This window comes from Corvus kubaryi, unplaced genomic scaffold (assembly GCF_017639235.1).
Source record: "Corvus kubaryi isolate FWS band 111438036 unplaced genomic scaffold, C.kubaryi_AGA036_p1.0 split1-37355, whole genome shotgun sequence".
Lineage (NCBI taxonomy): Eukaryota > Metazoa > Chordata > Aves > Passeriformes > Corvidae > Corvus > Corvus kubaryi.
This window is the reverse complement of record NW_024582078.1, coordinates 2,286,435-2,308,872: the sequence shown is the minus strand read 5'-3', so window position 1 is coordinate 2,308,872 and position 22,438 is coordinate 2,286,435. Positions and strand designations below refer to the sequence as shown.

Below are 22,438 nucleotides of genomic sequence, written 5' to 3'. Positions count from 1 at the left end.
CCTTGGGGATGGGGACACAGCATCCCTTGGGGACAGGATGTCCCTTGGGGACGGGGGCAGAGTCTCGCTTGGGGACAAGAGCACAGCATCCCTGGGACACAGGGGACAAGATGTCCTTGGAAATGGAAAAACAGCATCCCCTGGGGACAAGGGACATGATGTCTCCTGGAGACTGGGGCACAGCATCCCTTGGGGACAGAGCCCCAGTGTCCCTTGGGGACAAGGGCACAGCACCCTCAGGGCTGGCAGGGCACCGCTGTCCCTCCAAGGGACACAGCACGGGCAGCTGTGACAGGGACACGTCCGGGCACCTCCCCGCGGGTGAGCCGGGTGGGATGAGGGGCTCAGCATCCAGAGCCCCCTTCAAACACCAACAAAATTCCCATTTTAATAAAGAATAAAACCCCTCCAAACCCCCCCCGGGGGGCCGGGCGGGCTCTGCCCTGACCCGTGCGGCGCTGAGGCCTCTTTCCCCCGGCTCCCGGCCCTTCCCCGGGGAAACAAAAGGTGCAAAGTTTAGTGGTGCATGAAAGGAGAAACAAAACCGCGGCCCCGGCCCCGCCGCGCTCCCCCCGCCCCAGCAGACAGATGGCAACAGTTGTCCCCGCACACCAGTTGCTCGCTGTCGCCAACAAACCCCTTTTATCCCCTCCGGGTCATAAATGGGAGCTGCTGGAGCCGGCCCCAGCCCGGGAGCAGCCGGGGTGGGGATGGGGCCGGGATGGGGCCGGGATGGGGCCGGCTGTTCCCATGGGACGCTCAGTGGGACACAAACCCGCAGCTGAAGCAGCTCCTGTCCCCCCGCCCATCGTGGCAGGGCGGTGATGGGGACAACCCCTGAGGTGACACCGCAGGAGTGGGGAGATGTGGGGCTCACCGCAGGGCCAGGGTGGGGTGTCCCTGTCCGGACCCCAATTTGTCCCGTTCGAGCTGGGGGATGACCTCTCCCAGGGTGCCCCCGATCCCAACCGCGCCCAGGGCTGGGAGGCAGCAGCAGCCGACCCCCGGTGTCCTTTGGGGACCCCCAGTGTCCTTTGGGGACCCTCACTCCCCTTTGGGGACCCCCAGTGTCCTTTGGGGACCCTCACTCCCCTTTGAGGACCCCCACCCCCCTCTGGGGACCCCTTGGTGACCCTTTTCCCCTCTCCATTCCATTTTAAACACCCGTAACCCCACACAGCGCCCACCCCGCGGCTGCTCCCGCCCGAGCCCCGAGCCGGGGCTGGATCTGGAGCTGCCGGCGGCTCCTGGGATGATCCGAAGGGGGAATTTTTCCCCTTTCCAGCCGGCGCTGGGCACAGCCGCTGCCCCATCTGCCGCTGGAGCCTCTCCAAGCGCCGCCGCCGCCGCGCCGGTCTCTGAGGGGGAGGCGAGTGGGCGAGCGGCGGCTGCGGCTGTCTCTGCCCGTGACCTTTTGGGGAGGAAAAAGGGTTTTTTTTTTTCCATCAGGTGGCTCGGTTTTTAGCGAGGATGGGGAAGGCGCGGCGGTGCTTTCCCCTCGGTGTGGGTTTTTGGGGGTGCTGGGGGCGGGGGGGGTGTGAGGAGGTTGGGGTGCGCTGGGAGGTGGGAGAGGGGAGGGGTCAAGGTGTGGCCAGGCCCTTTGTCCAGGTGCAGATGGAGGGCAGAGAGCTGGATCGGGAACGAGGAGGGAGAGGAATGTCCAGCGGAAGCCGGGAATCGCTCCGCCATCCCAGGACACATCCAACAGGAGCCCAGGTGCCAACCCAGAGCCCATCCCGGTGCCCGGGGAGCTCGGGAAGAGCTCGGCTCAGCCTTGGCGGGGCTCGGGAAGGGCTCGACTCATCCCTGTGGGCTCCACACCGGCAGCAAACTGGGAACTCTGGAATTTTTGCAGCCCAGCAGCAGCGATGCCGGAGAGCTCCAGCCCCAAGCGCCGCGGGCTCGGCACGGCCCCAAGAGGGTCCAAAACCCACAAAACACCTCCCCGTTGCCGGGCCACGTGGTTTGGGGTATTTTTTTTTTTTGCAGAGTTCCTGAAGGGTTTACAGAGTTCCCGAAGCTCTGGCAGATCCTGGGATTCTCCTCCCGGCTCTGGAGCACCCCGGGGATGGGGCTGGGCTGCTCTCCCCAGATACAGGAGCTGCGGCCGCACCCCCGGCACGGCCGGATTGGCCCCAAAACGCCGTCACTTCCCACGGCCCCGCGGGCAAAAAACGAGGGCAGGAAGCACCTGGAGGAGCCCCGAGCCCGGGGCTGCGGGGAGGAGGCTCAGGGTGCCCGGTTTCGCTTCTCCAGCTGCAGCGAGGGGAGCCCCAAAAGCGCGGTGCCATCGCTGTCCCCACTCATTTTCCTCCCTCCTGAGCCGCTTGGAAGGGACCGGGATCTGTTCGCAGCTCCAGGGAAAGCGTTTTGAGGCGGGGATGGGGACACCGGGACGGATTGGGGTGGGAAGGGCAGGAATCAGCCCAAACGAAATCGCTTTCACATCCTGAGCGCTGCTGCTGCTGCTGCTGCTGGGGGAGCTCAGAAGGGAGGCACGCCCAATTTCTGTGCGGGGGACCCCAAAAGGGGGGCACAAACCCCCAAAAATCAAAGAAATGTGGCATGAATCGAGGAAAACCTCAAAAATCAAAGAAATGTGGCATGAATGGAGGAAAAACCTCCAAAATCAAAGAAATGTGGCATGAATGGAGGAAAACCTCCCCAAAAATCAAAGAAATGTGGCATGAATCGAGGAAAACACCCCAAAATCAAAGAAATGTGGCATGAATGGAGGAAAACACCCCAAAATCAAAGAAATGTGGCATGAATGGAGGAAAACATGCCAAAATCAAAGAAATGTGGCATGAATCGAGGAAAAACCCCCCAAAAATCAAAGAAATGTGTCATGAATTGAGGAAAACACCCCCTCCCAGAGCCAGGGGATCCCGGTTTTAGGCAGGATTCACACAGAGAGGGATTAACTCTGGATAGAAATCCTGGATTCCCTCAGTTCCTGTCTCCAGAGGGAACCCGGGAAGGAGCTGGAAACCCAGGCAGCTCAGGGCCGAGCTCTCAGCGAGGACACATCAAAGGCAAAGGCTCCTTGATGCAACTCCCGGATCTCCGATCCCAGCCCTGCCCCAGCTCCTGGAACCAGACGCTTCCCTGCCCCGCCTGGATTGGGAAAAAAAATCCCAACAGGAACCCAGCAGCGGGGAACAATCCCAGATTTCAGCAGGTGCATCGCCGTCCCCACTCATTTTCCTCCCTTCCGAGCCACTTGGAAGGGGCCGGGATCTGTTCCCAGCTCCAGGGAAAGCGTTTTGAGGTGGGGATGGGAACACCGGGAGCGACTGGGGATGAGGATTTTGCTGCTTTCGGTCCTTTCCAGAGCCGCTCCGAGAGCTCCAGGGGTATCCACGTCCCCCACATTCCCTAAGGGGGGGAATCCTGTGGATCTCAGCCAGCCTGGAAAGGGATTGGGGGGGGCTAAAAGAGATGGAGCCCTCAGCTCACCCAGCTGCCAGCGCAGGTATCGCGATCCTACCAGGACAAAAATGACGGAGAAATTAAAAATAGCAGCTCCGTCAGCGCTCCAGAGGCGGGGAGGGCTCGGGCTCTGCTGACTCCTCACCCTGCCCGTGCTGTCAGAGCCGTATTTTTATCTGCGCTGGCAACAACCCCAAATTTCGGAATTCAGATGCCCCAAATGCCAGCCACGGCTCAGGACACGCCGGGCTGGCCACGGCAGCCTGGGAATGGGCTGGGAGCCCGGAATGCAGGTCCGGGCTGGAGCTGGGAAGGCAGAAGGAAGAAAAGGCTCCATCACCTGAGCAGCGGAGCCTTTGAAGCCGGGTGACTCGGCAGGTAATGGGCTCCTGAAGCGCCTGGTCGGGCCCCAGCAGCGATAATTGGGGTGTGGTTACGGGAGCTAATGAAGGGCTGAGCTCGAAAAAGAGGAGCGGCTCTGAGCCAGCACCCGAATCCGCCCACGGATTTGTTTTCCTGGCCTCGGAGGTGGTGTCAGGGTCGGAGCTGCTTGGTGGCTTCCAGGGAAAAAGGGGGAGCAGGGCTGGGCCCCCCTCGGGCATCGCCGCTCCCCGCAGGGAGCCTGGCAGGGGGATTAAAGCCTCCTGGATTCCATAAAAAAGGGAGTTTGGACCCCCAAATCATCCCAGGCTGATTGAGCCACGGTCCTTGAAGGAGGTCTGGTGGCAAAGGGGGGTGCCCAGCCTGGGGAGGGGTCAGAGCTCCGAGTTCTTCACCCCCCACCAACAGGAGCTGCCGTGACTCGGCCCCGGCTGATGATTTACCCTTTAAACCCCAAACTCAGTGAGAGCTGAAGGCCCTAAACTCCACCTGCCAGCTGGGAAGGAGCCTTTCTTTGGGATATTGCTGCTCACCGCTCTTCCCCTTCCCCTCGCAGAGCACTACAAGCACCACTGGTTCCCTAAGAAACCCTTCCAAGGGTGAATCAAGCCCTCCCGAATTCCATAAAAAGGGAGTTTCGGCCCCAAAATCATCCCAGGCTGATTGAGCCACGGTCCTTGAAGGAGATCTGGTGGCAAAGGGGGGTGCCCAGCCTGGGGAGGGGTCAGAGCTCCGAGTTCTTCACCCCCCACCAAACAGGAGCTGCCGTGACTCAGGTGGTGACAGAGCCCAGCATCCTCCCCCCCGTGCCCCACCTCCCTCACCCCTGGAAGGACAGAGAGGGCAGGGAGGCTTCACCAGGCCCTGTCCTCAATTCCCGCTTTCCAACATTCCCTTCAGCTATTCCCAGGATTGGGATGGGGAGTTCCGGCAAGGTTTTTAACGCCCTCACAGCCTGGCAGGACACAGGATTTCCACACGGAACCACCCAGAGTCCCGGGAAGGAGACCCACAGCCTTGCCTGAGTCATTCCCAGCTGGAATTCCTGGAGTTCAGGAGGCCAGGCTCGGAGTCAGCACGCTGAGTCAGCAGCTTTTTGCTGCCCCTCCTCGCTGACGCAGCCGGAAATTCGCTGTCACCCCCACCACGGGGAGGGTTTGGGCTGAAATCCCAAATCCCAAACTTTCTCTGTGAGCCCGGAGCAGCTCCCAGGAACGAGGCAGGCCGGGTTCCAACGCTACATTTTTATTAAAGTAACAAAAAGCATCCGGATCTGTACACGGTGGGTATAAAACACTACTGTACATCAGGAACCAGCCACTCCCTGCTGCGATCCCTCGCAGAATTCCAACCATTTTCACCAAATAAACGACAAAAACAAAAAAAAAAAAAGGAAAGGAAAACCCCCCCCTCCCAAAAAAAAAAAAGCAGGTCCCGTTCAACAGTCCAGCTTGGTTGAAAAAAAAATTCAAATAAAATAATAATAATAATAATAATGACAGAAACCCCCTTGAAAAAGACGCTGTCTCAAAGTCCACATCGCATCAGGCTTGGAGGCAAAAGGCAACAGAGCACAGGAATTCACAGCTTTTTGTGTCACCAGCTACGAGAGAGAAGTGGATTCTACCCAAATTTGGTTGGTTTTGAGGCTTAAAAAAAAAAAAGAAAAAAAGGACACCTTGAGGAGAAATGAGGCTGTTTCAGTTCTGGGATGTTCCTTTGGTGGGAAAGTCCTGGAAAAGTTTGGGAAGAGGGGAGGAATAAAGAGGAGGGAGGGGGGGATGGCAATCTTCAGAACTGCTTTGATCCTGCCCAAATTCCGAGCCAGGGAAGTGCCAGCCCAAAGCTCCTCCGTCCCGAGCTTCTCCACGTCAGGCAGGTGAAGGGAGGATTCCCCCCAGCCAAAAACAAACCAAAAAAAGAACAAAAAAAAAAAAAAAAAAAAAAAAGCCGCACCGGGGGTGTTTTTTCCTGAAAAGGGAATGAATTTGCTTTTCTGGCCGTTGCCAGGCGCTGCCCTGTGGGTGAGGTCACCTTTATTGCACAAGTTCACCCCGGGAAAAGCCCCCAGTGCTTCGTTTCTGCTTTGCTGACGTGAGAAACTCGAGTGAAGGAGGAAGTGATGCAACTCCAGACTCTGCTCTGATCTCCTCTGGCACAAACAACAGCCTGATGTTTAGGGAAAAAAAAAGGATTTGAGGATTGGGGCTGATTTTCCAGTTCTGGACTTGAGGGTTTGGAGCTTGCAGAGAGGAAAAAAAAAAAAAAAAAATCTGAATTTTCGAAGTCAGGGCTGGGTTGTGGGGCTGGATTCTTTAATTTATTAAATAATGGGAGCTTCCTTCCTCTCCCAGAGCACCCAGGATTTGGAAATCTATTGCACAAATGTCTGAGAACTTGAATCATCGTGGGCTGGGTGAGAACAACTCCGGTTTTGCCAGGTCAGGAAAAGGGGAAGGTTCAAAGCGCGCTGAGAGAAAAATCCGGGAAGTTTTGCTACAACCGAGCACGTCCGTGCCCCAATCTTCTCCCAGGATCCTGGGGGAGCACCAGGGGGTTGGGAAAAAGGCAATATCCCAGAAAAAGGCTCCTTCCCAGCTGGCAGGTAGAGTTTAGGGCCTTCAGCTCCCACCGAGTTTGGGGTTTAAAGGGTAAATCCCAAACAACACCTGGGCAGAGCCTCCCTGAACGCTGGGAGTGCCCAAGGAAACGGGCAGGAGCAGGAATTGAATTGTGCAAAAAGTTTTGTACCAAAGAGGTGGGACCCAAATCCCTTTCCCAAGGGGGCAGGGGAGGGGGACAGGGAAGTGCTGCGGCTTCAAAAGCAACATCAGGGCACCAAAACATCTGAAAATCCCACACAGAAAATCCCCCTCCTCCCGAAAAAAACCCCAATTTGAGGAGAAAGGGCAGCAAAAAGGGGGTGTCACACACCAACCTCGGCAGGACAAGGAGTGGCTTCGGATCTTCGGGAGAAGGGACACGGAGAGGAGGCGGCAGCAGCCCCTGGGGCACGGAGAGGCCACCAGGGCAGGGCTGGGCTGGTGTCTGAGCCCCACGGAGCAGAAAAGCTTTGGAATTCACAGCTGGTCCAGGGTCTGGAGCACCCTGCTCCGGGTGGGTGACAGCAGGGGACTGGCAGCACCAGGAACACCCCTCCAGTGCCACCACGAGTCACCCTGGGGGCATTCCCAGCGCATCCCTGCCGTGCTCCACATCCCTTCCCCGACAATGCCAGGGGTTGGGGACAGGCTGGGAGCGGGGCAGAGCTGCAGCGCTCCCAGAGTGGCTCCAGGAGAGGGATCACAGCGTCCCCACAATCACCCAGCCCCGAGGCAGCACCAAATCCAGGCCCCAGCGAGGTCAGAGCAGCTGGGGAGGGGAAAAGCAGCACCTCCCCTCCTTTCTCCAGCACTGCTGCAACACCTGGGGATGCAGCAACAGCAGCACCAGGTGACACCTCAGCCACGCTGCCCAGCCTGGCTTTGCCCCCTCACCCCCCATTCCGAGGCGCTCAGGGGAGCAAAGCCAGCCCCAAAATTGCCATCCGACACTAAATTAGGTAGATCTCGGCTTCACGATAAAAAAGGAAAAGCAACAACAAAAAAAGTAAAATAAAAACGAACTCACAAGCTTGCAACAGCTTTAGAAAAGGCACCTGGGGCACCGCCTCGGCTCAGAGCGGCGCCTGGTATTTTAATTTTGGATTTTCTGGAGGTTTTTTGTTTTGTTTCTTTTTTTTAAAAATATATAAATAGCTCTTCATCTTAAAAATAGATCCTCAGCTGGAGGTATTACAGTAGCCTGTGTCTTGGCAGTGTAAGGACAAAGAGGAGATTTCTTTGTTGGTTTTGGTTTGGTTTTTTTTTTTTGGTGGTTTTTTGTTTTGTTGGTTTTTTTGTTGGCTTTTTTGTTGTTGTTTTGGGTTTGGTTTTTTTTTTGGTGGTTTTTTTCTTTAGCTGGAGACAGTCATGATGTAGTTTTTGGAAGGGCTAGTACGGCCCAGCATCATCTGGTTCTTGCAGGTGAGCATCCCGTAGGAGCTGGGGGGTTTGGCGGCCGCCGCCTCGTACAAGACGCAGATGGATCCGTCCTCTCCGATGCGGTAGGAGACCTCGTAGGGATCCACCCAGAGCGTGAGCTCGCTGGGCAGGAGCTGGTAGAGCTGTGGGAGGCTCAGTCCGATCTGGCTCGCGGCCTTGCTGATTATGGGGTCCATTTTGTGGTTGATGCGGATGCAGCGGTACCCGGAGCCTTTGAAGGGTTTCTCGGGGAACCAGTGGTGCTTGTAGTGCTCTGCGAGGGGAAGGGGAAGAGCGGTGAGCAGCAATATCCCAAAGAAAGGCTCCTTCCCAGCTGGCAGGTGGAGTTTAGGGCCTTCAGCTCTCACTGAGTTTGGGGTTTAAAGGGTAAATCATCAGCCGGGGCCGAGTAACAGCAGCTCCTGTTTGGTGGGGGGTGAAGAACTCGGAGCTCTGACCCCTCCCCAGGCTGGGCACCCCCCTTTTGCCACCCGACCTCCTTCAAGGACTGTGGCTCAATCAGCCTGGAATGATTTTAGGGTCGAAACTCTCTTTTTATGGAATTCAGGAGGGCTTGATTCACCCTTGGAAGGGTTTCTCGGGGAACCAGTGGTGCTTGTAGCACTCTGCGAGGGGAAGGGGAAGAGCGGCGAGCAGGAATATCCCAGGAATAGCCCAGAAAAAGGCTCCTTCCCAGCTGGCAGGTGGAGTTTCAGCTCCCACCAAGTTTGGGGTTTAAAGGGCAAATCCCAAACAACACCTGGGCAGAGCCTCCCTGAACGCTGGGAGTGCCCAAGGAAACGGGCAGGAGCAGGAATTGAATTGTGCAAAAAGTTTTGTACCAAAGAGGTGAGACCCAAATCCCTTTCCCAAGGGGGGCAGGGAAGTGCTGCGGCGCTCACAGCCCGCTGCCATCCCACAGCCCGCTCCCAAGCCGAGTGCTCCACGTTCAGCCGCTGCCTGTCCCAAAGTGCAGCTCGTTAATCCCAAAATTCCCCGGCAGGACAATGCCAGGGGCTGCGGGGACCGGACTGGGGTGGCCGGGGCAGATACGGTATCGCCCACCCCAAAGCACCCCCATCCCACAGCGCCAGCCAGGCCCTTCCCCGAGCTCAGGAGCACTTTGCTACCCCTTATCACAAACCAGCCATCCCTCCCTGGAGCTGATAACAGCCCCGGGCTGTGCCGGGCTGGGAGGAACCCCTGAACCACCCAGATCCTGCCGTGCCCGTGGGGAGGGAGTGCCAGGCTCCGGTGCCCACAGGAGGGACTTGGGATCATCGGTGTCATCATTGGGATCATCTGTGGGGTCTGCGCGGTCCCATAGTGAGGCAGCTTCATCCAGGACCCCACTGGGACACCGGGGGGGTCCTCAGGGGCACTCGGGTGGGCACCCGGGCAAGCAAAGGCACAGAAAGGGAGCCGGCACCGGGAGTGGCACAGCCGGGTGGCAGCGGCCAGCCCCGTGGGTGCCCGAGGCGAGGGGACACTGAGGAGCACCCCGGGAGGGGACACCAGGTCCCGGAAGGAACACAGTGTGCACTCGGGAGGGACACCAGGTCCCGGGAGAGACACGAGAGGGGACACCAGCTCCTGGAAGGGACACGGGGGGCACTCAGGAGGGATATCAGGTCCTGAGAGAAACATGGGGGGCACTCAGGAGGGACACTAGGTCCTGGAAGGAACACAGAGGACACTCGAAGGGACACCAGGTCCTCGGAGCAACACGGGGGGCACTCCAAGGGACACCAGGTCCTGGAAGCCACACGGGGGGCACTCGAGAGGGACACCAGTGGGCGCCTGGTCCCGAGGGCTCCGGGAAGAGCCCTGCCACGAGCGGGGCTTCTGTCGCCGCGCTTCTCCTTCCCCAAACCTCACCTGTGAGCGCCTCCCGCAGCGCCCCGCTGAAGACCTGTAGCTGCTGCTCGCTGACGCAGCCCCGCGTCCGCAGCAGGCCGGACACGAAGCCCACGGCGGCGGCGATCTCGGGCACCATGTCGGCCCGGGGGCCGCGGCGGTGGCTGTGGCGATGGCTCATCCCGGCGGGGAAACACCCGCGACGTCTCGGCGGCTCCACGGCGCTCGGTCTGCGCCGCCGGCTGCGCGCACGCCTTATATACGGCGGCTATGTGACGTCACGGCGCGGCCGCGGCGTTCCATTGGCCGCCGCGCCGCATGCAAATGAGGGAATGCAAATCGCGGTATGCTAATAGCGCCTGAGCTCAGCGCGGTGACGTCACAGCGGGGGGGGGGGTGGTTACCGGGGGAGGTTGGGGGTGACCGGGACGGGGACGGGGACACGGACAGAGACACAGGGACACAGGGACACAGAGACACAGCCCGTCAGGGCCCCTCGGCAAGGCCCCTGCGGAGGGGTTGGGGCTCCTGGGCAGCTGCCGGTACTCAAAGTCCCCTCCGGGGGCGGGCGGGGGCAGAGCCGTGCTGGGCATGGAACCATCGAGTCATGGCGGAGGTGGGGAAGGGACCTTAAAGCTGATCCAGTGCCACCCCCTGTCCGTGCCAGGGACATCTTTCACCGTCCCAGGGTGCTCCAAGCTGGCCTTGGGCACTTCTAGGGATCACCCTGTGCCAGGGCCTCCCCACCCTCACAGGGAACAATTCCCTCCCAATATCCAAGCTAAACCTTCCCTCTTCCAGTCTGAAGCCGTTCCCCCTTGTCCTGTCACTCCATCCTGTGTACCAGGTCCCTCTCCAACTCCTGTCAGACCCCAGAATCCTGGGAAATAATTGGGAGTTTGAGACCAGGAAAAGGAGGTGCTGGAAAACCTCAATGCCCCCTGGAAGAGGCTCCAAGCTCTCCCATCCAGAAACCTCCTGCAGATGCCCGATCAGCCCAGCTGCCCTTTGCCACCCCACTGAAACCCCCTTGCACAGCGGGGAGTCCCTTCCCAGCTGTGTTTCCACCACCAAATTTCCCTCCTCGAGACACGTCCATGGATCTGTGTCCCTTGGACAAGGCCAACCCCTTCCCAGAGATGCCTGAAGAAGGGAGAACTTTCCAAGTGTCCCACGGAGGAGATGAGGGGTGACACTGCCACAACCACCCTCATCTCCCTGCCTGAGGAGCGCCTGAAGTGAGGGCTGAGAGCTTCCAGCCCCAATCCAGGCTGGAGGAAGAGCGGGATGCAGGAGGAGGCGGCTGCAGCGCCGAGGACGTGTCCCATCCCGGGGAATCAGGGAGGACAAGCCAAGGCAGGCACGGCTGGAGCAGGACACGGAGTCTCCAGGTGCTTCCATCCAGCCCAGCAGGAGGGAGAGGAGAAGCTCTGATCCTGTGGGAGATGAAGGAGCACCTGGAAGCCACCACAAGCCTGGGAGCTGGCCCAGCTGGCCCAGCCACGCTGCCCAGAGAGCTCCTGCTGAAACTGGCCCCGAGCTAAAGAGCAGTGGGAGGCCGAGCTCTTTGCTTTGATCAACCATGAGAGAGTTCCTATCAACGCAGGACGGGATCCTGGATGAATATTCCCTGCCCGAGAACCGGGATTGTTCCAAGCCGATGTCTGGCATCCTCCTCCTGCACCGGGGGAGGACCTGAAGCCACAGCTCTGCTGTGATCCCCAGGAAAACGCCCTCTCCTCCCGCGGCTGGGGCCTCATTTGGCATCTCCACAAGCGCTGGGAGCAGCTGGAATGAGCTGGGGCAGGGAAGGAGCTCCGGAGGCTTCGCCGTGCCCGCGGAGCTGCCCCGTGGCTGTTCCCACAGTGCCGTTCCCGGCGCTGGCGCAGCATTCCCGGAGCAGGAGGAGCTGTGGCTGCTGGCACGGGGTTTGCCAGCACATCCCACTTCTCCAGGGCTCTTCCCAAGCCCCTCGGGGTCCTGTCCCACTGGAAAATTGTTATGGAGTCGCTAAGAGCATCCCCCCCACCCGTGCCCACCCCAAAAGTGGGGATGGCATCGAGGTTCTCCAGCACCTCCTTTTTGCAGCTCTCAAATTCCCGATTATTTCCCAGGATTCTGGGGTGTAATAGGATCTTTTGAGGCCTTTTCCCTCCGGTCTGCAGCTGGTTTTATTCCCACTCTGCACACGGGATTTCCCACCCCAAGCACGAGCCGAGGGCTGTGCAGCGACTGGAACAGGAATCGGGAATGAGACGGGAATCAGGGGAAGGGAAAACGACTTTGGAAGCCGTGGAAGAGCGGGATACAACATCTCCTGCCCAAGCAGGGCTCTGCACTGACCCCATTTCGTGCCCTGGGCAGCCCCAAAGTGCAGCAGGCCCGGGGTAGGGTCAGGTTTGCGAGGAGACAGCGCCGAGGGGTCCCCAAATCCTCCCCTCCCCGCTCCATCTGCCACCCCATTCATCCCCAGAGCAGAAGAAATCGAGCAAATCTCTTGCCATAAACCAGATTTGCCTTTGTAAGCTTTGAAATAAACCCAAGGATTAAAGTCTAAGGAGGTTGTTTTTTTTTTTCCCTCTTTTTTTTTCTTTTAAAGTCAGCACCGCACATGAAAGAGGCCTGGGAGAGCCGGAGTGGGGTTGGTTATTCCAGAGGCCCCTGGAAGAGGCTGGATAAACATCCAGCGTGTCCATGCACGGCTCCAGAGCTTTGAACACACCTGTGCTGCCGGGCAGCCACGCTCAGGGCGCGTGGATCAGCGGGAAAAGTGGGAATCCAGCAAAGGTGGGAGACATCCCTGTGTGAAAACAGCCGGAAAAACCAAAATTAAAAATATAAAAAATTAAAAATTCCTCGAGTTTTTTTGGGTTTTTTTTCACTGAGCTGAGCTTGGGTGGGTTTTTTTCATCCAAGCTGGCAGCCAGGAGAAGAGCTGGCTTCTGCCAGCCGAAGGAATATTGGGATGGAATCCTGCAGCCCTGAGTCACTGGATTGGAGCAGGAGGTCTCTTGCAGCCTGCCCGGAATAGCTCTAATAGCCAGGGCTATTAATCGACCATTAGGGGCTAACTGTGCTCGTTTAGGATGAGCCATCCTGACCCAGCAGGTTCCCCTGGTCTCCCCAGGATGGGGAGGGAAATGGTGGCACCATTCCCCAAATTCTCAGCTTCCATTTATTCCCAGTCGCCCCCTTCGCTCTGGATTCCCGGTGGGACACAGTGCTCCCAAATCAGCTTGGCCCCGTTAAGTCCTTCCAATAGGAGATTTCCTGTGGAGCTCAAGGCCCTCTAAGCGGGTTATGTGCCCCTAATTTCTGGCCCTGTTACAAGGCTGGGGTTTTTCAGGCAGAGCATGAGGCTTAATGCACCCTCAGAAAGCGCTCGGAGGAGTTACAGAGCAAACAAACCATCAGAAAATAAAATTCGGTTTAAAAAAGAGAGCTGAGTTTGAGGCGGTTCTGGCTGGGCGAGTTTTCCACTCTGCGTTTCGCTGAGAGCATTTCGATTTCAATTTGGAAAAAAAAAAAAACCAAACCAAAAGAACGACCCAAACTCAATAAATTTCTGCCCAGAGATTGGCCAGGCTGGGGCTGGAACTGGTCTGACAGGAACCTGGAGTTCAGATAGGCTCCCAAACACTCCTGCTTATCCAAATGAGGCTGCAAACCAGTTGAGCTGGAAATTTTACAATTAAAAAAAAAAAAAAGGGGGAATATTTGGCTTTCAATCAAGGGTTAAAACCCGAGCTGCTCGCAGGGACTGAGGCTTTGCAAGTCAGCAGCTCGGGGTGTTTTATGCTCACCTAAAAGGCAGCAGTTCCCACGCCGCACTCGGACTCGTTGTGGGGGTTTTTTTTGGGGTGACGACACCCTTGAGTCTGAAGTTTATAGGGCATGAGGCACAAAACCCCAATTCCCAGCTGTCCTGGAATCCCAGCAGAGCCAGCTGCCTGTCACGGGGCCACACGGGGACTCTGCACCGCCTGTCACCGGCAGGAAAACAGCCCCAGAATGAAGAATTAACGTTCAAATCCTGCTCATCAGCCGTGCCCCACTTGCTAAATCAGCTGCCACCTCCCCTGCAGCCACCCCAACCTTTGGGAAGGATTTGAAGGTTCTCTCTGTCGATTGGAGCAGCCAAGGGCTGCTTTTCTTTAAGTTTGGGGAGTGGAAATCGCTGGGAACGGTCCAGAACTATAAAAATAATGGATGTATTGGCCCAGTTTAAATCTCATTATGTGGCTGTGCCGGAGGAGGGACAGACAACAGTGCCAGCAGTGCCAGTAGCCACCTGGTTGGTGACACCAGTTGAGCACAATCAGTGGGAATTTGAGGGGAAAGAAGCCCAGGGGTAAGCCAGGCTTAAGATGTTTAATCGTGGCTGTAATTGGTAACCCGGCTCTGACCCCAGGAACGGGCCTGGCAGGCAGAGTAAACAATAAGGCAGGGCTTCAAGCCCAGCCTACACTTAGGGCTCATGAGGCCTTTGCAAACAGGGTTGTGAAATGAGGGAACCGTGTGAAACGGAGGGAAGAAGGCACGACAGGGCCACCAAACCCAACCCAACCCGACCAAACCCGGGGCTGCTCCGTGGCCCGCAGCACGTCTGGATTCCCGGCACTCCAGGCAATTCCAGGAACTTCTCAGCCCCCAGTTCTGCTCCTCCAGGCCGATTTTGGAGGCTTTTGTCAGCTCCGTCCTTTGTTTGTCGCCTGTAAGGGGAGCCCTGGGGACTTTGGGATGTGCGGACGGGACATGCCAGGACACACTCGGGGCATGTCCAGGCAGCTTCCCTCGTCCTATAAAGGAGCTTTAAATATTCCCCTGGGCTCCTGGGTGGATTTGTGTGGCTGGGAGCTGGATTTCCACACAGCCAGGAGCTTCTGGAGCCCATGGCAGGGACGGCAGTGGTCCCTCAGAGCCACCTCTCACACAACGACCTCTGCTCCGCTTTTCCTCCTCCGTGCCCCATTCCCTTATGGAAAACAACCTGTCTGCCCCACTGCCAACATCCCATCGGCTCTGGAGTGTTTTGGGAAGTAAATATCGCTCTTTTTTTCACCCTCCCGAGGACTTTGGACCTGGTTTTCCGCCGCTGCCGAGCTCCCAGGGCGCTCAGGGAGGGTTTCTCCTCAGTCTCAGCTTCCTGCTGAGGCCCTGCTGACGTCGTGTTGGGCAAGAAGAATTTGTTTGAGAGCTCGGCATTTTCGGAGAGGAAGCCTCAGCCTTGGGTTCCTCCTGAAGCCGCCTCGGCGGGGAAGGTGTGGAGATGAGCTCAGAGATGGTTTCCTGTTCTTTGCGCTCGGTTCATTGTTCATTTTCCACATCCTCTCTGCACGACGCCACCGCCTCCACCCACCCGTGTCCTTGTCACGGGGGGACAGAGGGGACAGCGAGCAGCGCTGGGGACGGAGGTGTTTGCACAGGCAGCTCCAGGGAAAGCTGGCAGCTGGGAAACCAGGAGATAAAAGGGACTCCAGAGCCCTGGAAACGGAGCAGGGGGAAGGGACAGAGGTGAGACGTGCCCTTGGTGCTGCCCCACCCCAAACCCTGTGGCCTCGGTGATAAAATCTCCCCCAGCCCAGGGTAAACAGCACGTGGGGGCACAGCTGGGCACAAGCAAATTGCCCCTCGGTAATTCCCCTTTATCGGGGTGTGGCTGCCGAGCCAGGCCTTGCTCTTTCCCCTCTGGAAACTCCCAGGATAAACACGAGCTCCAGTCAAAACAGCCGCTCCCTCCCCCACACACCTGGGGACAGGTGAAGCCACCGCCGACTCCGCTGGGGATGGCACAAAATCCTCACACCCGCGGACAGGATCGCACGCAATCCTCTGGGTTTGGAGCCCCAAATTTCGGGTCAGAGCCACAGGGATCCCTCCCAGGAGCAGCTCCCTGTTTGGATTTCAGCGTTTCCAAGGCTTTGGCAGAGGAATTCGGGGCCAACGTGGGCTCAGAATGGAGAAAACGGAGCCTGGGAGATGCCACGTCCTGTCCCAAGCCACAAAACACAGGCAGGACACGGCACCGGTGGGATAAGAGGCCAAATTCCTCCCATCTCCCTGAATTTTTCAGGCCAAACTTCCCTCCCTCCTCCTCGAGTCTATCCACACCTTTCCTTCTAAGGCAGGCAGGCTGCAGGGATGGATTTAAGGATTTCCCCCTTCCCTGCTGACACGCAGCTACGAAAAAGGGATTTTGCTTTTCTTAGAAACGAGAAGTTTATACAAAAAAAACCCCAAAACCTCTTTGGCTGAAACCACAAGACAGGAATTTTTGATATTTTTTTTTTTTTAAAGACACTGAGAATGTGACCGGGCTGCCAAAGTGCAGCTCAACCAGGCTGGGAGGAGCTGCCAAGGCAGCACATTGCCTGAAATCTGCATTTTTTTGCTCGTTTCTTTGCTCGGGGAGCACCAAGAGAGGGGAACGTGTGGTGCAGCTCCATGGTAACCCCAATCACCAGCACAAAAACAAGGCCAAGAGCACCAAAGCCTCCGTGGCTGGAGCAGCTGGGAAGGGAATTTCCTGACCCTGCTCAGAGCTGCCTGCAGCCTCGGCTGGGCTTGAATGTGGTTTTTAAAAGGCTGTGAAAAGCAGTTTATTCTGCCCATTTTGGAGGGGGAGACGGTCACAGGTTAAAGGGATTTTTATTGAGCAGCTCAGGCCTGAGCTGCCGCCACAGGCCTGTGCTGTGCTGTGGGGTTTTGTGGGATGCACGGTGTCCGGATGGGATTTTTCTGGGATGTTCTGTGCTTTCCCACAAGGCTGAAGGGATCAAATCAGTCCCAGGTGCTGATAAGAAGAAGAGAAGGCTCCAGACTGCAGATTTGGGCCAGTTCATGGCAAACTGACCCATCCAGGGCTGATTCCAGACCTCATTCCCTCCACAGGCTCCCAGACGGATCCACCTTCCCCTCCTCTCCCTGCTCACCAGCCCCTTCTTCCTCCACAGCCTGGATTAATCTGACTTAATAAATCTGAATAATCTGAATAATCTGAGTTATCTGAATAATAAAGCTCTGCCCAGTCCAACCCCTCTGCCCAAGCCTCCAAATCCATGGTGGACTTTTGTCCTGGGGGGACAGCGTGGGAGGGAAGGGACACCGGGAGAAGGTCCTGGGGGTTCTTCTCAGGCTACACCCACAAAATATGAAAGAGGCCTCGGCTTCCCAGGGCCCAGCCGGGCTCCCAGGCCCTGCAAGCAGCAATTAGGGCACAAAGGAGGCCCAGATAAAGCCGGGCAACACCCAGGCCGGGCTTAAATCCGGGTGGTGCTTCTTCCCAAGCTGATCCTTGCTCGGGGAGATCCCTCCTGGGTGGTACAGGGGGACTCTGTGGGATGGCTCCGGGCTGTTCCCAAGAAGTCCTCGCCCTTCCCTGGTAAAGGGGGAGGGTTGGGTTTGTTGGAGTGATGCATGGGCAGGGTGAACCACATGGGTTCGCCCTCCAGAGCTTTGGAAAACTCCTTGGAAAAATCCGCAGCTCCACCACGTTCGCCCAAATCTGCTCCGCAGGGAATTCCGAGAGCTGGATGAGCACCGGAGCAAGGACGGGCTGAGCATCACCCTCCAAGTGTTTCTGTCTCTCTTGAAGGCTCCGAGGAGGAAGCAAATGTGCTTTTGGCCCCAAAATCCCACAGAAAAGTTCTGTCACTCCAGAAAATCCGGGAGGCCGGAGCAGGAATGGGGCCTGGGAGCTGGAGCTGGGTGTGAGCGGCCAGGGAGGGAGTTGTGGAGTTGTTAAAGAAGGGGCCATCTCCTCACAGATCTGGGGTTGGATCACACGCAGTCCTCTGGGTTTGGAGCCCAAATTTCAGGTCAGAGCCACAGGGATCCCTCCCAGGAGCCGCTCCCTGTTCGGATTTCAGCGTTTCCAAGGCTTTGGCAGAGGCTCCGGGGGCATTTTTTCCACTCAGGAAATTCAGGGAGTCGTGATTTTTATCAGTGTGCAGCTGGGGAGGGAGGTGGGGCCGGATTCCTGAGCCGCTTTCGGGTCAGGCCTTGGGGTCTGTTCCAGGTTTGGATCCATCGCTCAACTTCTGCTCCGAGCTTGGGTCTCGCTCCATGAAAACCCAAAAGGCCGTGTGGGAGCGGGGTGGGAATGAACCAGGAACACCTAAACCTGCTGGAGCTAAACAGAACCTTGATATCCTGGGAACAGCTTTGATATCCTGGGAAGAGCCTCGATATCCTGGGAAGAGCCTCAATATCCTGGGAAAGGCCTCGATATCCCGGGAACAGCTTTGATATCCTGGGAAAGGCCTCAATATCCTGGAAACGGCCTCGATATCCTGGGAACGGCCTCGATATCCTGGGAATAGCTTCAATATCTTGGGAACGGCCTCGATATCCCGGGAATAGCCTCGATATCCTGGGAACAGCCTCAATATCCTGGGAACAGCCTCGATATCCTGGGAACGGCCTCGATATCCTGGGAGTAGCTTCAATATCCTGGGAAAGGCCTCGATATCCTGGGAACAGCTTTGATATTCTGGGAACAGCCTCCATATCCTGGGAAAGGCCTCGATATCCTGGGAACAGCCTCAATATCCTGGGAATAGCTTCAATATCCTGGGAAAGGCCTCGATATCCTGGGAACAGCCTCGATATCCTGGGAATAGCTTCGATATCCTGGGAATAGCCTCCTCCAGGGATGTGCTGGCCAAAAACCTGGACACTACCAGGACAGAGGTGACCCTGAGGGACCATCCCAGGATGCTTCATCCACCAAAATTTCCTGGGAGTGATCATCCCCCACCATCAGCTCACGCAATAATTGACATTTTGGGGAGCCCAGTTGTCCCCCAGTTGTCCCCCAGTTGCCCCCCAGCCACCAGGAATGGCAGGGACAGTCCCATTCCAGCTCTGTCCCTGTCTCCCAAAGCCTGGGATCTCCTGGCACCTCTGGAATTTGAGCAGGCACCAGGAAACAAACGAGGTGGCTCAGGCAGGCCAAGGACAACTGGAGATCCAGAGCATAGGCAGAGGAAAAGCTGTGAGGAGGAAATGTGGGAGAACTTGGAGGGGTGGGATTCTCCCGAGGGGAAAAGCTCCCTGGGTGTCAGAAAAACGACTCACACGGATCCCTGTTGGACACAGCAGCCCCTGGAGTCAGAGCAGGACCCTCCAGAGGCTCTGGCAGCCAGGATTTACAGCCACATTCCTTAGGAAACAAAGGGAGGTTTGGAAAACCAGCGCCCAACAAGAAATCGCTGTTCCCTGGGCTGAGGGAATTGCACTCTGGAAAAACCTTCCCCCAGCAGGGCAGGGGACGGGGGCGGAGGCGGCGATGGAGCCTCTCTGTCCCAGCAGGATGGGTCCTGCTGCTTCCCTCCGTTCCAGCCCCATCCTGCTCACCCCGAATTCCCAGGAAACCTGCAGTGTCTGTGACCCAGCTCCCCCCCAAAAATCAGCCTGAAAATTAGGGAATTACTTGTCCCCGTTTCCCAGGAGGTGAACTGAGTCCCAGGGGAGGAGCCAGGGGTTGGAGTGAGATATTCCCCCAAAATTCAGATTCCCAACCACCAGCTCACACATTCCCAGTAAATCCAGAGCCCCTGGGTCTGCTCCCCCTGGGCAGGTTCAGGCCTGGATGTGGAATCTCGGATAATCCAGGATTTGGGAAGTCACTGTTTGGGGTTAAACTGCAGCGTCTTGGACCAGCAGCATTTGGGAAACCTGGATCTCAGCACTGGGGATACTGTGGCGGGATAAACCAGGAATTACAGCTCCCAGGGACAGGATAAACCAGGAATTACAGCTCCCAGCACAGGATTTTGGGGATATCCATCCAGGTTTTCCACCCTGTGGAGCCTCAAAAGCCACCTGGATCCTTGCTGCCCATCCCAAGGCGTGCAGCCAGGCTGAAATCCCTTATCCCAATGCCATTCCTCCCGTTTCCCTTGGAAAACTCGCTCCACGGGGCTGATCCAGCTCCGTGGCTGCTAAAACTCAGCGATCCTCCGTTTCCTGAGGCACTTGGAGGTTCACTTCCCACTCTGGAAGCACCTGGGGATTTGAGAAGCTGGAAAAGTGCATTTCCAAAGGAGGAGAAGGCGCTGGGAATGTGAGGCAAGGCCTGGAAAGAGGCTGAGCCTGGGAAGGCCAAACCTTGCACAAGAGGGGAAGGGAGGGGGAAAATCCATTTTCCTTGGAGCAGCAAACCGTGGGAAAAACACATCCCAGGCTTTTTTTTTCCCTGTGGTCCTTCCAGAGGGGCCGTTCCCAGCCGGGATCAGGGACATTTGGGATGGGAATGGCCTGGTGGAGCAGGGAAAAATCCCCCAGGATTGCTCCGAGGCTCTCCCTTCCCTCCTGTGCCTGCAGCCCTTCCCGAGATTAACCCGCTCCGGATCCCTCAGGGCCGTGCCCTTGGAACCTGCGGAGGCTGGAAGAGTAAACAGACCTTAAAAGGGTCTCAAATTCCAGCTTTTCCACTCCCTCCTCCTCCTCCTCCTCAGGAGAACTGAGCCCAGCAGCTCTCGCAGGGCTCAAGGCAACAGTGAAAGGCCTCTGGAGCAGAAAAAATCCAGCTAAAAATAGCCCCCACCCCCTCTCCCTGCCGGATCCAGAGCCCAGGAGGGTTTTCCTTGGCCCCTGGCCACGTTTGTCAGCCATAAATGGGGATTTCCCCCCCCCCTTTTTCCAGCAAGGCCGCCTTGTGCTCCAAGGGCTCTGCTCCAGCATCAGGAATTCCAGCTCCGAGCTCCTCAAACGTTGCCCCGTTTGAGGCTTTTCTTGCCCGCCCTCCCCGTGAGGGGTGAGGCTTTAATTTAATAATTTAAGGGATGGTTATGGCTGAGGAAAAAGCTGGGAATGGGAACTGGTCCTGCTGATCCGCAGGAGTCAGCTGAGGGAAGCAGGGAATGAGGAATAACCCCGAAGTTCCCTTTGGGCTGGTGGTGTTTCGGGGTGGGGAGAGGGTAGAGAAAAAGCCCCGGGATTTTAGGGATTTTAGAAGCTGTTAAATTCCCTGATTTTTCCCTGTGGATACCTGGATGGGGAGCAGAGGGAGTTGCTCAGAATTTCCTCACCCCAGAGCTGGGTCCCCTTTTTTTCCCCCTGCTCCAAGCCCAGCCAGAGTAAAACCATTGGGATTTTAAGGATTTTTAGAAGCCATTAAATCCCTGATTTTTCCCTGTGGATACCTGGATGGGGAGCAGAGGGAACAGGTGATTCTCAGAATTTCCTCACACCAGAATTTCCAGAATTTCATCTCCTTCTGCTCCTCCTGCTCCAAGCACAGCCAGAGTAAAACCATGGGGATTTTAAGGATTTTTAGAAGCCATTAAATCCCTGATTTTTCCCTGTGGATACCTGGATGGGGAGCAGAGGGAGATGCTCAGGATTTCCTCACCCCGGAGCTGGGTCCCCTTTTTTTCCCCCTGCTCCAAGCACAGCCAGGAGGGCTTTTCCTCCCTCCTGATAAAATTTTTCCCAACCCACCCTCGGGATTTTGCCCTTCCCGGTGCTCAGGTGACTCCGGATCAGGTGCTGACGACCAGAGAGGGGCTCAGATTTCTCTGGATGAGGCCAGAGCCGGATTTGGAGCTGGGATGAGGATCTGAGTGGCCCCAGGAAGGTCGCAGAGGTCACTCCTCAGGCAGGGAAGGGATAAAATTCCTTGGAGGAACCTGGAAAAGGCTGGGAAAAAGCAGGGAGCTGCCTTTTGTCTGCCAAGAGCAGGATCTAAGGGAGGGATCTGCACAACCGGGCAGATCCTCCCGCTGCAAACCAAACACTTCATGGAGGTTTTTCCCATTTTTTGGGGTTTTTTGGGGGAGGTTTCTTGGAGCCAGGCTGGAATTTCTCATCCAAAGCGAGGGAGGGAGGACAAAATGAGCCTCACATTGTGCCCTGGGGGGTGACAGCTCCAAGGCCATCCCTTTTCCGCTGTCTCCCACCTGAACCGGGATCGCTCCCACCCGGAGCCTCAGGTTTCATTTGCTTCAGAGCTGAAACAAGAGACAAAATTCCCTTTTTTTTTTAACAAGAAGGAAGGGAGAAAACGAAATTTTTCTTCTCCAGCCCTATCCCAGCAGCAGCAGCAGCAGCAGCACACAACAACGTCCACTTCAAAGGTGTCACCTGAGCCCGGCTCGAGCAGGAAAATCATCAGCAGGGCCACCTTGGGCTCCCTAAATGCCCCTGGGGATGCTAAAAATTGCCCCCAATTACTCTGTGGGCTGCTAAAATTCACTATAATTGCCTTAATTACCCCTAATGACACTCGGGCTCTGACCACATCTGGCCCAATGTGAGAAGCTCCTGCTGGACCAACTCCTGCTCCTCCCCTGCCCAGCAGGTTCCCAGCTCCCAGATAAGATGAAAGCCCTGGGTGTGATCCTCACTTTTGGATCTCTGCAGGTTGGGATAAAGGGATTTTCCAGGCAGGCAGCATCTCCCAGTGTCACTGTGCCCCAGCTGGGGCTGTCCCAGGTGAGCCAACTCCTCCTCGTGGCTCTGTAATCTGATTTTTTCCCCCACGGAGTTCTTTCTTTCCCACTGATTCCTTTCTTTGTCATGGATTTGGGGTTTTCCCGGGAGCTGAGGAGGAGTCAGGTGAGGATTTTACTTCAGCCTGCCTGAAAGGTTTGTTGTAAACTGCTCAGATTTCCAAATATTTCTGCATTTGTACCAGATTTGTTTGGGATAACGCGCCACTGTCAGTGTGCTCTGATTTTATCCCCCTTTTTATTTCCATCCCCCTTTTTATTTCTATCCCCCTTTTTATTTCTATCCCCCCT

The 22,438-nt window shown here is 56.8% G+C and overlaps 1 protein-coding gene and 1 long non-coding RNA gene across 3 annotated transcripts; both read right to left on the bottom strand.

Moving 5' to 3' along the window:
* Positions 1-5,042: 5,042 nt before the first annotated feature.
* Positions 5,043-9,935, bottom strand: BTG2 (BTG anti-proliferation factor 2). 2 transcript variants are annotated; one of them, XM_042013768.1, is made up of 2 exons: positions 9,714-9,935; positions 5,043-8,202 (listed from the first exon to the last, which is right to left on the bottom strand). In XM_042013768.1, exons 1-2 carry the CDS (start codon positions 9,871-9,873, stop codon positions 7,769-7,771), a joined length of 594 nt encoding a protein of 197 aa, XP_041869702.1. In that variant the 5' UTR covers positions 9,874-9,935; the 3' UTR covers positions 5,043-7,768. The 2 variants fall into 2 exon arrangements, with proteins under 2 accessions (XP_041869702.1, XP_041869703.1); XM_042013769.1 differs by having other exon boundaries at positions 5,043-8,109; positions 9,714-9,934.
* Positions 9,936-12,304: 2,369 nt separating this feature from the next.
* On the bottom strand, positions 12,305-15,616 carry LOC121657737. Its single transcript, XR_006013701.1, has 3 exons — positions 15,442-15,616; positions 13,496-13,675; positions 12,305-12,492 (listed from the first exon to the last, which is right to left on the bottom strand). It is a non-coding gene; the product is annotated as an uncharacterized LOC121657737 (long non-coding RNA).
* Between the last annotated feature and the right edge of the window lie 6,822 nt (positions 15,617-22,438).

Excerpts from the sequence above, each read along its gene's own strand:
- BTG2 (XM_042013768.1), bottom strand. The coding sequence starts at position 9,873 with ATGAGCCATCGCCACAGCCACCGCCGCGGCCCCCGGGCCGACATGGTG. Across the intron at positions 8,203-9,713 it reads GCTGCGGGAGGCGCTCACAG|TGAGAGCTGAAGGCCCTAAA; the intron begins GTGAGGTTTGGG and ends CCCCAAACTCAG.